General features: G+C 35.5%; 1 protein-coding gene across 1 annotated transcript; it reads right to left on the bottom strand.

Annotated features, from left to right (window-relative positions):
* Positions 1-2,224: 2,224 nt before the first annotated feature.
* Positions 2,225-10,394, bottom strand: LOC113070246 (pleckstrin homology domain-containing family O member 1-like). Its single transcript, XM_026243471.1, has 3 exons — positions 9,950-10,394; positions 8,724-8,870; positions 2,225-2,586 (listed from the first exon to the last, which is right to left on the bottom strand). Exons 1-3 carry the CDS (start codon positions 9,974-9,976, stop codon positions 2,398-2,400), a joined length of 363 nt encoding a protein of 120 aa, XP_026099256.1. The 5' UTR covers positions 9,977-10,394; the 3' UTR covers positions 2,225-2,397.
* Between the last annotated feature and the right edge of the window lie 6,565 nt (positions 10,395-16,959).

The raw sequence follows: 16,959 nt of genomic DNA on the forward strand, positions 1-16,959 counted from the left end.
GTGAAATGCTTTTAACAGCAAACATAGCTTTGTTAATTCACTTGGTGTATTAGTTTTGTTAATCTTTTGGAGTCGGAAGGGCAGAAAATGTGATTTAAAACAAACTGGGTGCAAGAAAACTTGACTAGCTTCATAGGTGGATCTCAAGGGGAAAATATAATGCTACAAATATGGTTCCTGTAAGGCTTTTGGGTTCTTTGGTAATTCAAATTTGGTTAGGGAAGCATGTTTTTAAAGGTGCACAAAAAAACAGGGTAAGAGAAAAGCAGAAAGATGGTGATTTTCATGAGGTCATGTATTAGGGTGGCTCCCTTGTTGAGCTGCATGTGGAACAGCTGTTGTATGTGGGGCAGAGGGACTTATTAACCATATAGTGCTGTGTTTCTGTGTTTGGGAGGGAGAGTGGCTGCTGCGGGATTTTCCTAAGACCCTCCATGTTAGTTTCCTGTGGATTAACCCCTTGTCTCAGTGTTGGATTTTAAAGGATTGGTCAGACGTAACCCCTAATGTTTCATCAGAAATCCTACAAATGTGCTGTGTGCTGTAGAGTCTAGAACCAGAAAAGCTTTAAATCTACACATAACTAATGCAGACTTCTAAAAGGACTGATACTAATTAAAAAAATGCATTTCTGGAGAGGTCAGAATTATATTTTAAAACGTTTCATTTTCCACCAAACAGAATTGCAAAAATGATTTTTTTCTCTTTAGATTTCCCCATACTCACACAATACATTGAGCCATTTTGAAAATGCCTTGTAAATTGTACTGATTTTTAATTGAGGTGGCAAAATTTAGAATTTTATGTAAGAAGCAAGGAGTTAAAATTAATTTAATTTTTTTTATTTGTATTTTAAATAGAAAAGCAAAGACTTTGAATGCTGGCTTCCAGAATTCAAGAAGCCTTTATGTTTGTAGGTTTATGGATGGATAGAGAGATATTTAACCTATAGCCTCTGCATTAATTAATGATAGTATTAACATCAAATACTTCGCCTTTAAGAAACAAGGAGCCTTAACAAAATTGTTGAGATGTACTATTTGTCTTGGTCTAAAGGATGAAGGATATTTGTGGTGGCCTGTGGAGTGCTGGTGAAAGCAATAAGCTAAGCCATTCTTACTGAAAGCCAATTACTCAGGATAGGATGACTACAGAGGTCGGTCCAAGTTTGTGCTAAGAGACCAGCATGCAAACTATGCTAGAGTACGATTTATTGTTTAATATTGTCTTAGACTTGAGACATAAAGGGTTAGTTCACCCAAAAATGAAAATTATGTCATTAATGACCCTTATGTCATTCCAAACCCGTAAGACCTCTGTTCATCTTGGGAACACAGTTTAAGATATTTTAGATTTAGTCCGAGAGCTTTCTATCCCTCCATTAAAACTGTGTGTACGGTATACTGTCCATGTCCAGAAAGGTAATAAAAACATCATCAAAGTAGTCCATGTGACATCAGAGGGTCAGTTTGAATTTTTTGAGGCATCGAAAATACATTTTGGTCCAAAAATAACAAAAACTATGACTTTATTCAGCATTGTCTTCTCTTCCGTTCTGTTCTGAGTGCGTTCACTGCAGTGTAGTGATGTCTGGTTTGCGAACAAATCATTCGATTTAACAGGTTCACCAAATCGAACTCAATCGTTTGAAACAGTTCGCGCATCCAATACGCATTAATCCACAAATGACTTAAGCTGTAAACTTTTTTAATGTGGCTGACACTCCTCTGAGTAAAAACAAACCAATATCCCGGAGTAATTTATGTATTCAAACAGTACACTGACTGAACTGCTGTGAAGAGAGAACTGAGGATGAACACAGAGCCGAGCCAGATAATGAACGAAAGATTGACTCGTTCTCGGTTGCATCGGTTTTCGTTTTCGGATCACCAGTAGTAATTGGAAGTTCAGTTCTTTTCCGCAAACCGGTTCTTTCGGACAGTCCGATTCAATAAACCGATTGAAAAAAACTATTACCGGACTAAATCTAAAATATCTGTTCCGTAGATGAATGGAGGTCTTACGGGTTTGGAATGACATGAGGGTGCGTCATTAATTATATAGTTTTTCATTTTTGGGTGAACTAACCCTTAAATGGCTGCATTCACAAAGTGTTTGGTATAGAAAATAGTGTTTACAAACAGGTGTGACTCTTGAATTGTCCTGTTCAGATTACAGAAGCAGTTTGAATAATGTTTGTATGAACAAATAACCAGTCTAGACACCTTTTTAATTATTTATTTTCTTATTATTTCCTTTTGCTCCAATCTGTTTGAATGCTTTAGGTGAAACAGACTTTGAGTTGTGCAACAGGTGATCATTGTCTTATAGCATGACTGCAAACTGACTAATGAAGCATGCCAGCAGTTCTCTAGTGCTGACTGAGACCTAAAGCCATTAGCTATTATCCTCTGCCGTGAAACCCAACTTCCTGTAGAGACTGACCGTGTTGCCTGGCTGCCGTGAACGCAGAAGCGTGAACTTGCTGTGATTCTTTTTGCTCCTGCTTTTGGCCTTTCGAAGTTCTTCAGATCTCTCGTAGTCGGTGAGATCCACCACCTCCTGGATTTTCTTCTCATCTTTGACCTGTAGAAAGTACAGATTTGGTTTTATTACTGTGCTTTAAACTGGTTTAAAATTGATAACACACATCTCAATATTTATGTATATGTTCTGAAATAAATTAAAGAGGTAATTTTAGTAGTTTTAAAATGTTTAATGTAATGACTAAAACTATTGATTAATACTAGTAATAGTTTATTTTTTATTTAATCATTAATCATCATAATAGTTGTTGTTATAATAATACTTTTGTATTTTTATAATATAATATTAATAATACATGTATAATTGTACATTTCTGAAAACTGACTCAGATCCCAAACAGGTTTCAGAAGTCATTAAGAAATAAATATAAATATGAATTTGCTTAATTATTCCAAACAAAGGCTGATTTAAAATGAGTGTTTTTACTGCCCAGTGTGTCCAGAATTTTCAATTTCAGCCAAGAATTATCATTTAGGTGCATCAATACTCAAAAAGTGTTTCTACTATGGCAGAAGAGAACCTTTTAACCCAGATTCGCAGTGAACACCATGGTTTGATTTGCCATCACCTGCCAAACGCTTTCATCAAGTCACCATCTTTTTCCATTAGCGCTCTACTAAAGACAAAAAAGCTGGCTATACATGCAAGCACACATCTTGTTGTGTCCTGTACTACAGAGTCGCTCTACAGTGCAGTATTTAAGAGATTGGCATCACACCCAGTGCACAATGGGGTGCCACAACAAGGAATGGCAGTACAAATAGTACATCTACTGTTCCCACAGTACAATGGCAACAATTAACTGGCAATCTGATCCAATCCTTTTTTCCAGGAGAGGATAGTCAGGGCACAGTACACAGTATTTGCACTCAACACCGGACACTGAGAACTCCTCAATACAATTAGATTCAAGAAAATAATGAAGTATGCTGTCATGACTTATAACGCACTATATAATTAATGAAAATTAGGCATTTAAGTGAGGTAAAAAAAGCCAGTTTTCGCCTTAATTACCTTTTTAACTGCAAATAAAGGGCATCATCTATATTTAATTTTGTGTACATTAAGCTTTAAACAGACACATTTTGCAGAGGAGACGCAAACACACACACACAGTGTAAATAGTCAAAAATAGTGTCTTGAACAATCAAAAGAAAGCTAGAGAAAATCGTTTGCCAAAGCCTTGTCTCTCAAAAGAAACTGAAGGGACAAAGAACTACTATGATCATTAGTGCACAGTTTTGCCGGTCTGCCTGATTTCTACTCTGTAATCAAGATACTGTCTGTTATCTAACTAAAGCTGTCTGGAGCTGTAAACAATATTTTTGTTGTGTGTGAGGTTACAGAAATGATTCAGGTTCAGAAAACTTAAGCTTTAAGAAAGAAATCGGCTAATTCCAAAGAAAAAGTGGATGATTAATAAATTTACTCTGTGTCATATAATTCAGTATTATTTTTGACCCCATGGCAGCAGTTTAAAGCTCAACTTGTATTAGCCTGAAAAAAAAAAATCCTTTAAGGTTTGCTGTTTTTTGTTCACATTTTCTTGTTGCTCAAATGCACAGTTTCCAGTGTGTATTCATATTCATGTTATTCAACACAACTGTATTATGGAGAATTTCCTGTTCAGGTGTCCTTTTGTTTCAGTTTGAAGCCAGGTGAATCATTTAGAGACAATTAGACATCGTTTCATGTTTCACTGTCTTTCAAAGGGCTGGTCAAGTTCTGTATGAAAGGAAATTTCACTATTCAAATTTATATTTGCTTTCTCTATTAACCCGTCTATCCTTTCATAAATGTCCATTACGGTCACAAAGCATTGCAGTTGAGAGGGTGTATGAAAGAGGAATTTGAAATGAATACTCCTCTGCAATGTGTCCTATCAGCCCACATTTGAAAAAAATCATTGCAAAGTGTTTAAGTAGAAATCTGTGAATGATACAACTAATGCTGCTTTATGATGTGAAAGCTGCCGGAGATATCTTGTAGAGTTAAATACAGCAAGTTTGCTTGCTCAGGTGAGGGAAGAAAGGGTGAGCCGCTTCATGAAGGGTGTTGACAAGTTGACATCCGCAATTACAAACCAACTGAAGACAATTTGAAGGAGTCTCCTCTTTGACTTCTAGCACAGTGGTTTAAAACAGGTTTTGCTTTTCAAGTGGTGCTTTTGGACATCAAGTTGTGGCCAAACACAGTGCTAAAAATTTATTCATATCACCACAAGCTACATTCAACAAAACTACAAGGCCTTTGACAATAACAACAAAAGATATGGGAACTGTTTTTGCCTTCTTTCCTGGCCTTTTTGTTAGAGCTGCACGATTATGCACTGCATATTTGTTGATTATTCCCTTAAAATTGTAATTGCGTGTCTGCCTATGCGTGTTCTCAGCAGCAGGCGTGTGAGGCATCTTCTTCTTCTTGCTTTATGGCGGATCGCAGACTTATAAGTGCATTACCTCCACCTATTTCTGAAGTGGACCATTGACACTCTATCTACAATCTCGATTAGAAATGTCAACTGTCCACTTGAGAGATAGGTGCTAATGTACTTATAAGTCTGTGATCCACCAGAAAGCAAAAGAAGAATAAGATGCCTCACATGCCTGCTCCTGAGGAGGACGCATTCAGGAGAGTTCTAACAGCTCGGACATTGCTTGAATCAGAGGTAAAAAACAATATAAATACTGTTCAGTTTCTTGCACAGATTGATTGTTTTGTGTCTTTACACATCAACGTATTGTCACAGGCCACAGGGTTTCATTTTTTTTTTTTTTTTTGCAGTGATTCCCATCCACTTACATTATAAGACTGATAGACTGCAAAAGTTTGAGTTAAAAATCTTGGTTTGTGTTCTACTCTAGAAACAAAGTCACCTACCAAAGTCATCTCAGATGCCCTAGGGGGAAGCAGATAAACATCAAATTTTCCTTTTTGGGTGAACTATCCCTTTAAGAACCACTATTGTAGAGTTTATCATTTCAGTTCAACAAGCTTCTCATTTCGAGCTTCCTGAAGCTATTTTGCTGTTCCAGAGTAACAGTGTAACACTGTAACAGCCCACAACTTGCTGGAATTTCTCCCTTCCATCCTTTTAAATTCTTTCAAACAACTTGCAATTGCAGTAATAATCATCTGGCACAGTGTGACCAAGATCCCTTTTGATACTTTGCGGAAAACAAAAGAAAACACCTAAAGAAACCAGAAGGAGAAGAAATGGTTTGATGACTATACAAGGCATGGCAACCTCTGTTGATTTCGCTTTCCAGCAAGTGAGTCACAGCTGTGCCAAGCCCTGACGTGTGAAATGATTCATCCATCAATTTCATTTGCTCTTCTTGTGTTAATGTAGGTGGACGACTGCACGCCGTCCCCCAAAGAGATGATGCCGGCAATTGTAAAAAGAAAAAAATCACATGTCTTTCCTTGCGTTTTTGTACATGTATGACATATTATACAGTAAAGTCTGTAGACATGTTACTTTTACTATTGCACTGCATGATCTCATTTTATGACATTTTCCATTTGCACCAGTTCACAAAGCTAGAATAATTCAGCACATCTGACATCTGCAGATCTCTTTATTGAGAAATGCAATACATATGCACCAATAAGACAAGTAAACTGGAGTGAGATTAATGGGATGCATAAACTAATTAAAGCACTTGACTGATTATGATGTGAAAAAAAAATTTGGTGATATAATGGAGTGTTCATATGAAACTAGCAAAACTACATTTCATTTGTTACAACTGTTTCTATTTAGTGTGGATACTGATTGTGAATCGCCCACATGGAAGGACTAGGATTTCAGTGCTGTTTCAGTGGCATCATTTTAGAAAGGCAAACCAGATGAGCAAATGGGGAAAGAACATCGTGAAGAGGAAGTATCGAGCCTAGAATAAGCTGTGGTTATTAGATCAATGTCTACCTTCTCACATATGACTCCAAAAAGCAGAAGAGCAATATACGATACTTTCAAAGTAGATGAAGACCAGAGCTTCCTTATTTGGGCTTGAGAGGGCAAGACGACACAGAGAGACAGCTCTTATCTTCTTCTACTTTCATGTTGAAGTTCTGGTAGATGCCATTTAGGGACAAAAAAGACAGAAGACTAAATTTAGATTTTTTTCAAGCATTCATGAGAGAACTCTCTCCAAGAATAAGTGTGTGAATGTGAAGACAGTCCTGGGCAAGTGGGAAAAAGTTTTTCTACTGTCTATGGACTCTCCCTACATCTGCCACATCAGCGGCCAGGAATCTGACCCCAAACAACACTCCCATGACATCTGCTCATGTGAGCTTTTCTGGAAGAGTTTAACAGGACACATTCTCAGTTTACTTCCACCCTTCGGTCTACTATCATCTGACACAAATATGTTAAGTTGATTCAAGCAGAATCACATTCAATGAATGGCCAGTGGGTTATCAGTGGTGCTTGCTATAGCCAGTGCTAATACTTTAGTCTTTACTCAGCAGATACTTCAAAATGTGCAGTTTGTTAAAGAAAGGTGTGCTTATACTTTTATACTAGGTAGATGATGGTATTTTTGGCAAAAACTAGTTTCCATAATACATTTTTGAAAATAGTCTACAATTAATCCTCTTTGATGCTTTCTGACACTGTTGAAGCTTGAAAGCCTTTCAAACAATTTTTCAAATATTCTCCTTTTGTGTTTCTGCAGATGAAAGTCATGTGCGTTTGGAACAATATCAAGGTGAGTAAATGATGAAAGCATTGGGTGAACGGTCCCTTTAATTCCAAAAAGACTGTGTAAAAAAAATATTCATAAAAGAATCTGAAAAGTTTAAGCCCAGTTACCTGATGTAGAACTACATTAAACCCCTGAAGCTAGGATCTTCAGACCACTAAGTAAATATAGGTATCATTTTGGCATTCATCTATTAGGAAACGTGATACCAAAACAACAGCATCGGATCATTAAAATCTGTTGTCTGTCTAGACAGCTGGAGAGAAACATCTAGACGACAGCATGATGAAACCTCAGTCTGTTAAGCACTAAAAGGGTCAATCCTCCCTCTGAGCTGTGAGCCAGAGCCCATATGCTGCCTCGGCATTGTTTGATCTGATGCTGAGCACAGCAAACAGTCTTCTGCGTGACCATGACTCAACCTCAATCCTGCTTTCCTTCCCTTCTTCCTCCCACACTGCAGTAAATCAGCCTCACCACTGAATAAAGGCCCTTTATTTTCCTATTCCTTCATGCATACTAAACTTGTTTAACCTCTCTTTAAACCTTTTTTTTTATCCAGAAGTGAAGGGAACCACAATTTCAGGCACATGCTTGACAGTATGTGTTGCATTGGACTTGGAAATGATAGTTTGCCAAGTGTATGTTTACATGTTTATCTCATCATGTTTGGAATTTCAGCATATCCGCCTCTAATTCAAGAACAATGTCTGCAACAGAATAAAGGTGTTAACACTGAAAAACGCAGCTCTGTGAACCACAGCAAGCCTGACCTGAGCAGAGCAGGATAAAAAAAAGGATAGTTTATTTATTTATTCATTGAGTTTTTTTTGTGTACAAAAATCCAAACTGCCGTTTTTTCATAAAATGAAGAATAATGAGTTGTATGGACTACTTTTATAATATTTTTTGAAGCTTTTTTTGTTGTTGTTTTTGGAGATTGACACTCCCTGGTTGTCATCTACTTTCATTCTCTCAAAACTTCTTTCCAATGAAGAAAAAGTCATGTGGGTTTTGAAAGACATGACATAAGTAAATGATGACAGAATTTGTATTTTTAGCTCAACTTATTTATTTTTGGCTGTCATCATTTACTTACATCATGTATTTTAAAACCCATTACTATGTATAATCAGGGCAATAAATATTGCATATGTTACACATAAGATAAACTGTATTGCTTAATTTATTTATTTGTATTTTTTAAATGAATTGTCATTGAACAGTTGTTCACATGAAAGTTATGTAATAAGTAATCAGAAAACAATAACTGTTATAATTTTTATGTTATAATGTACACTTATGTTGCCTTTGCCTTTACACAACTGGAACACATTTATTCCTTTCTCACACTGAAGGCATTACTTATATCATTGTAAGCATGTTACACAAGTAGCATCTCATCAATCGAATGATAATGTGTAGAAAAGCATTAAGAGCAAAAAAGGGTTGTCCAAAACTAACCTCTTTTTCAGAAATGTAGAGTTGCTCTCCTTTCAGAATAACAAATCTGCTTTTCCAAATTTCCCTGAAAATTCCTTTGCCACAGAACTTGCGAATCCAGCCAGTTTTGTCGGGCTGCATGGGCTGTTGATTGGCATCCTGAGGTCCCTGAAAAAACAAAGACATGCTTGTGGGACTTCAGGTTTCCAGTTGGTTATGATCTAACTTAATGTGTTTCAAAGACTTAACAACATTTCTAGGTGTTTGTAGGTCTATGATGCTGTCAAGGAAGGTATTTCACTAGGTTTTGAGACACAATCGTAGTCTCTAGAGTGGGAGAGACATTGCAGACATTGAGATCTTGCAGTCTGAACTGAGTGTGATAAGAAAAGGCTGTGTACATGCAAAATAATAACAAGAAAAAAATATTTCTACTATGGGGATCTCACAGACAGAGTGAGCAATATCCATAATCTGTTTATTGTTCAGAAAAAGACTTTCCTCAGTTATTTATGCATGTTATCATATTCTGTATGAAACATGGCAATTCTTCACCTGCTAGTCTAGACAGGAAATATCGGAAGTCCCATTTATAATGCTTTTTATTCATTTTGGACAGTAATTTAATCGTCTCATTAATACTGCATGTTAAGTGTTCAGCTTGTAGTTCCAGAAGATAAATAGAATTTTTCAAACCATGCCTTCCCTTGAGAGTTTCCTTTTGGGTTTTTAGAATTTATGTTTTAGATGAATAAATATTGTTAGAAAATGTGTATATGAAGTTACAGTCTGAATTAAAAAGAAAAATAATCTGTTAAATATAGGCCTAGTCATATGACAGCAGTCTCATTCAGTTTTCTAGAAACTGTAATACTGGCTTCTTGTTATAGTACTCAGGTTCTGTTTATTTTTGATGTGATATGAAAATAAATCAAGGCAAACTTTCAGTTGTACCTTGCCGTGTGAATTAAACATGCGTATAAAATAAAGTCAGCATTAGACTACTCCTTTCATTATTTAGAGCTTGTCAACTACTCCCAAAATAAGGCGTGCGAAATAATATCACGTCGACTTATAAATTTACAGCTAAAATAAAATAATTATAATTCGTGTACTGCATTGGTGCGTTGGAAATGTTTTAGTAAATTAAGAAGAGTGTACAATACATGCTGCAGAGTTTCATACTTCATAGTGCACGATGGTTCGCGGCGCTCCTCTCTGACAAAAGAGTGGACTCGATGTCTTACCCGCTTTGTTGAACCGTTCTTCTTCATGACTCAATAAAACGGCTTCTTCCCGACTCTCCCTCCGTTAAATCCAGATCCTTTCGTGCCACAGTGTGTTGTCTCCAACGAAACAAAATCCTGAAGTGAAACTCTACACCCAAAGAAAGCTCGGTGGGTGTTGAATGAGGCGCTCCTCCGTTTGTTTCTTACGCCTCCTCTTCTCTAATTTACTTCCATTCAGTGTCCTCCAGATCCGCGCAGATTATCATCCAATGGCTTCTTCTTTGTGGTCACGCAGACAGATCGAAGAAATGTGCTCTTTAGAGCAGCAAATAAGTCTGTGCTGGTGCCATCATCATAATCATTATCTTTACCATCGTGTCGTAGGGGTTGATGTCCTGCCCTCATGTGTGTCTCATGTGGAGTTCTGTGAGCTGGAGAACTTAAGGCAGTATAGTCCCTCTCTCTTTGTCCTCCACAGCTCCACCTATGGACACCACAATGATGTCACTGGTGGGGGGCTGGGGGGGGGGGGGGGGTGTACTGAAAGGAATGTGCAGTAGTTGCTATCATTTTACATTGTCTAACAGTATTTGGCTATATTATTAGCTAAAATATTATAATATAGCATAATAGCATAATATCATAATTTTATAATACAAATATGAATAATGTGCAATTAAAAATTAATAACACTAAGTACATGTAGTTGAACAACAGTGTCAAAAATGAAACTTTTTATTAGGGAGCAATATTTGCCCCCTGGATTTGTAGAATGAATTAAAAATAAAATGTGACACTGTGGTTTATGATTAAAAGAAATTCTCAGTATAAGCAGTTAGGGTTGGTGCACAGCAATAGGCCACATTTTAATGCATGAATAATTAATGACTAGTCCTGTACTGTTTTCAGAAATATTTAGCAGTATCGTTTAGTAGTGCTGTAAGATATAAATTAACTAGTTTTATAATCAAATACTATTTAGTTAGACTAAATCAACTTTAATGTATTCAGTTTCCCGTGCCAGAAGTAATATTTAATGTCAGTTGAAATAGAAATAGCATCTCAAGGCTGACTGATTTCAGTTTGTTACAGTTAAATACATACATTCAATATTAAATGATAAATATATTACGTTTACGTTTACAGATGAGGAGAGTGGAAGCAATCAAAAACAACAAAAAGAGCAATGATATATAATTGCTATAATAAGTCTCAGTTAGCTCAACACAGTACACGTAACATGGGATTTTAAATAATAATAAATAAAAAGAAAACGGATAGAAAAGAAAAAGAATAGAGCAAGCTAGTATATATATATATATATATATATATATATATATATATATATATACACACACACACACACACACACACACACACACACATAATTGCATAATAAATTAAAAGAAAATAGAATACAAAAAGATTAGAAAGGTAGTTAGATTTTTTTTTTTTAAGAATTGAATTAGAATAGTGAGTGCTAAAGTTAGAGACTCAAATAAAGATGGAAGAGATGGATTTTAAGCGATTCTTGAAGATGGCTAAGGACTCAGCTGCTCGGATTGAGTTGGGGATGTCATTCCAACAGGAGGGAACATTTAATTTAGAAGTCCATAAAAGTGACTTTGTGATTCTTTGGGATGGCACAATCAAGCGACGTTCACTTGCAGAACGCAAGCTTCTAGAGGGCACATAAGTCTGAAGCAACATGGGTGCAGAGCCAGTGGTAGTTTTGTAGTTTTGCAAACATCAATGTCTTGAATTTTATGTGAGCAGCTATAGCCAGTGCAAACTGATAAACAGAGGTGTGATGTGTATTCTTTTAAAATGTATCTTGCTGCCGCGTTCTGAATATAAATATATATATATATATATATATATATATATATATATATATATATATATATATATATATATATATATATATATATATATATATATATATATAAATGTTAAAAATATATAAATGTGATCTGATAAATTGGGGAACTCTTGAATACAGATTAAAAAGAACATTTTGCAGTTCCGTACAGACCAACAGCTCATGACAGGCAGTCTGTGTGGTGTTGAGATGATGCTCCCATAAAGTGATGTAACTCAGCAGCAATATAAACATGTCCACCTGTTGCCTTAAACCCATCATGGTCTTTCTTAAGTGTTTAAAAATAGTAATACATACAGCCTTGATAAGCTTTGGTCTGAAACGGCCCTTACCTTGCATTACTTCAGCAGTAAGGAACGGACTAAATGTGTTTGTCATTGAGTCAGGTGCAGATTATTAGGTTACCTTACAAGGTTAACATTATAGCTGGGTTATTGTATTATATATAATTACAAATGTGAACACAAAATACGTTATGCAGCTTTATTATCATTGACTGAGATTTTGTGCAAAATTTAATTCAAGCTGAGAAGGTGGTTAGAATTACATCACAATTGACAGTTTAAGGGCTCAATACGGGTCAGTCAGAGTGGCTGTTTGGCACAGGGAGATCGGCTGGTAATGAGTCTGACAATTTATGTTAGTACTAACAGAAATTCTAAATATAATGTGAGAAATATAAGAGCATTTAAAAGCACCAGGAAGTAGAGGCAGCTGTCAGGTATAACAATTTAGCAGGGTCTTCTATTATTGAATGGTAAGAAATGTTTCTCAATGCTGTCATTTGCCATCTAGGAAATGAATGGCCTTTTTGTTTGCATTGCTGTAAGTGTTCAGTAGGGGAGAGCAGGGGCGAAAGTACCATTTTTCAGAAAAACATTCTTTTAAAAGATAATGTTGTAGACAGAGATATATTTCTGCTGTGGCCTTCAGTAGACTTCAGTATAATTTAACTTTGAACATAAGCTGCACATTGTTACTTTCGACCTTTTCGTTTGGGACGAAAGTAACACACAGGTGGGTTAAAAGTAACACAACAATATAAGCAAAAAAAAATTTCTGTTACTCTTATTTTTATTAAGTATACCTGAAAATGACCTTGTTAATATGTAAATGCAAAAATATTTTGTCCTTTATTTTTTGCCAAAAAATATTAAATTAAATTTTCATATTTTCATTTTAAATTTAAGTTTCATCAGATGTCTCAAAACTCGACTGTACAAACCTAAATTGTTTAAAATATTTTTTATTGGCAATTTCAATGTATTTTTATAAAACATTTTTTCAACAGAATGAACAACCCGATCTCATGGCAATTCCGTACATTTTTCACAAGTTGGCTTATTCGTACGAATTTGTACAACCACGCTCGTACAAATTCATACGATTGTTGCCAAATCGTACATATTTTACGATTTGCACAATTCGTATGAATTTGTACGAATGACCTACACCTAACCTCGTCCCTAAACCTAACCGTCACTGGGGTCGTATAAAATCGTACGAGTGAGGTCGTACAAATTCGTACGAATAAGCCACCTCGTAAAATACCTACTAATTGGTCGTGAGATAGCGTTGGAATGAACAATATAAAAACATAATTAAATTAGCATGATATAAATTCTAAACATGATGTAACAGTAGGCTTATTCATATTTCCATCCAGTTGTTTTTATGCATAAATTCAAAATTTATGGATTTTTAATTTATGCATAAAGGAAACACTGCAAATTCATAGGAGGAGGTGTAAAAGTTAAGGTATGTCTAAAACTTAAATATAACTAAGGTAAATGCGACGTAACAGCTGCCCAGAGAGTGAAACTCCTCTATGTCCAGAAAGGCCCTCTCATAAACATTTGGATAAAACCAGATCTCTGTCTGTCTTTCTGACACTCACTCCTGACATATTCTTTATAATATGACATAAAGATTTTTAATAAAAGGAATGGGCTAAAAACAACAAAATGGTGCAATCTAGCAAATTTAAAACAACTAAACTGGTGCAAAGTTTTGTTAAATGTAATCAATGCTTTAAATTGATTTATAAAACCACAAAAAATATATTGTAAGTCTTTTTTGTGAAATAGTTTTCTAGTCCTTGCATTTAAATACAAATTTTTAACTAATGCTGGTTTTTAGAAACCTAGGTAATCATAGCATCATTGTAATGACATGCTCTAATCCAGCACTGAAGTGGAATTAAGCAGTGGTGCTGTCCCAGTTTAAACAGAGCTCTTGCGCAAGTGAAGCGGAAATCAGCTTACAGAGTTGCCTCTCATTAGGCTTTCAACAGTTGAAGAAAAAGAAGAAATATAAACAGCCACAAGACTTAAGATCACTTTTCTCAGCAGGTTAAACATGTGAAGAGGTAGACATATAATCAGTCATCTTATATTTTTTAATCATCTCTGTCCTAAGATGAATGTCATTTCATTTCATAATACAGCTCAAGAGTTCCCATAAGCACCATAACATCTAAGACACAAACAGACCATCTTATAAATTCTCAGGCCCACTTTGTTGTGATTAAAAGGTCATTCATATTCGGTATAAAGCGACCACTCTGCGTCAGAACGTGGTGCCATTGTGTTATCAGCAGTCTGTCATGGCCTATAGGGACCTGATGGCAAACTCAATGCAAGGTGTGCTAGCCCTGGCTCCTCACCACAGATTGGCCAAGATTATAAAATATTTTATGATTTGATAGGATCTGTACAGATCTGTTTTGAGCAGATTCAGGTCAGTGGTTGGTGTAGTTGTGTTACAAAGTGCATTGCAACATTTGTAATGGCATACGAAATGCAAAATAAGGTGAACTGCTCCAAAGTAGGAGTTGATGACAGATTTTAGTAATTTCATGATGGAGCACAGATAAAATCATTTTAATGTCAGCTAATTTTATGCTTCATTCATCCTAAAGGTGAATGTATTTAAACAATATTTATTAAAATTTATATGTAATACGCTGCAGTTGAAGAACTACACAATCTTTAAAACAGTTGTCTCAGATATGAACTATTAGTAATGTTAGTTCTTACTGTTTATTACAGTGCATGATACAGAGTATGATAAGCATAATTTAGAATAGTCCCATTTTACCTGAAAGCAGTATTCTTACTATATTTAACAAATTAAGATGAAGTGGGACAATTAATGCACACAAATAATTAAATCCAGTTTTTGAAATTATATATAATATATGTATTATTTAAATAGCCATCTGTTCATTATCTAAAAAGCACCATTATAATTTCATGCTGGTGATTTCTATTTTTATAGAGGCTTGTATTGCAGAATTCCATTCTCATTCACCACTGACTGCTAAAAGCTCTATTGAATTCAAGGTTATATTTGTGTATTAGCTGGTTTTAATATTGATTTGTAGGACAGCAGTAGATTGAGCACTACCACCACATCTGATGATGGGACAGGTCTCAACATGGGCCATTATTTGCACCGCTGGATAGTTTTGGGTGGAGATAAGACTCCAGATGAGCATCAAGAATAGACCAGAATAGAAGAATCCAATCTTGTCTCCAGATTTGAGAAGAAACAGTTGCATGTGTAGTAATGCACATTAGTCTTAGTGGAATCTTGTGACAGATGCAGATAAGAAATTGATCCAAGCGGCCAACTATATAATGACCAGACTAAACAGATGTTGCCATGCTGCTTAGAGGCCTCAGCCAAAGCTGTCCGAATTCAAAAAGCTATGACCAGTATGATCACATGTTTTGGTCTCCTGAAAATACCAATTAAATTCGACAAAATACCGCTAAAGGCACTAGAATGACATGAGATTGGGTTTTAGGGTGAGTACATTTTAACAATGTTCATTTTTGTGTGAACTATCCCTTCAATTCTATAATCCCAAATGCTGAGATTATAATTGGCAATTCCAATTATAATGTCAGCGCTTGGGATTATAGAATAAATTCCAATTTGGAATGTTAGCTGTGTTGCTTATATGGAGACGATGGCTTCCTTTCCAGTGTTTATGTTCTTCTCTCAAGTTATCTTCATCCAAATCAATGTTTGGAAACTCTAACCACGTCTCATTGGCCACTCGCACATGACAGAAACATATACTTAAGTAAAAAGGCAAGAGTTTTTAGGAGGTTTATAGCGGCCAGAGTACATGTGGAATGTGACACAAAGCCTTAAAATTCCTCATACCACTGGGGCTGATTCGACAGAAAACTATAGCCACAATAATAAAAGTTGCTCCACCCTAGTTGGCTTGTTGTTTTAGTTTGGACAGGACAATGTGCTGCCTCCAGTATGCCTTGAGGGATTTTCATTTACTCTTTTAAGAGTATTAAATTCTGGTATTTCTCCTTCTTAACAGTGTTACATTTCTTTTTTTATCATCTAACAGTTATGAGCTGAATATTTATTTTTAAGATGGTTCAAATCCCTATGATATCTCTAAATACACCAAAAAAGCCAACATTTGGATTTAAATGTGCAATACTGAAGAGAATTGGATTATTAGTACAGTTATTAATATGTTTTTGGCATGTTGTACAGTATGTTTTGCATCAATTCTTTTAACCCTAGATGCAGTGTAGCTTTTAATTTTTTAGACAACCATATTGGAAGACATGCCCATGTCCATATTCAATGATGACAATGTCAAGATTCATCAGGCCCAGATTGTGAAAACGTGGTTCATCCTCATGTATGAATTGCAAGTCTTTAGGATGTACTGGATTTGACTTTACAGAGTGGGTCAATTCTCCCATTGTCAATATACGATTTCTGCATTAAAATAAATGTTGTGATATTGCATTAAATTATTGAAACAATGCCAAAACAGAAATGTAATGCTATGCTAAAGGCAGTTCAACAAAATGTAATAGTGTGCATCTTTTTGGGATCTTTAAACTTCACTCCAGCACATCCAAAAGACATTCAATGGGGTTAAGTTCAGGACTCTTTTACAGTTTGAGCCTGGTGAATCTTGGCTTTATAATATGGACATACGTCTTCCAACATGAAAAATAATAATAATAATAATAATAATAATAACCTATGCACTGCATCAGTTAGGGTTAAAAGAATTGTTGCCAAGCATACATGCCAGAAATATATTAATGACTGCAATAATGATTAAATCCTCAAATCTTTACTATATGTATCCCCA

The sequence above is a fragment of the Carassius auratus genome, unplaced genomic scaffold (assembly GCF_003368295.1).
Source record: "Carassius auratus strain Wakin unplaced genomic scaffold, ASM336829v1 scaf_tig00003563, whole genome shotgun sequence".
NCBI lineage: Eukaryota > Metazoa > Chordata > Actinopteri > Cypriniformes > Cyprinidae > Carassius > Carassius auratus.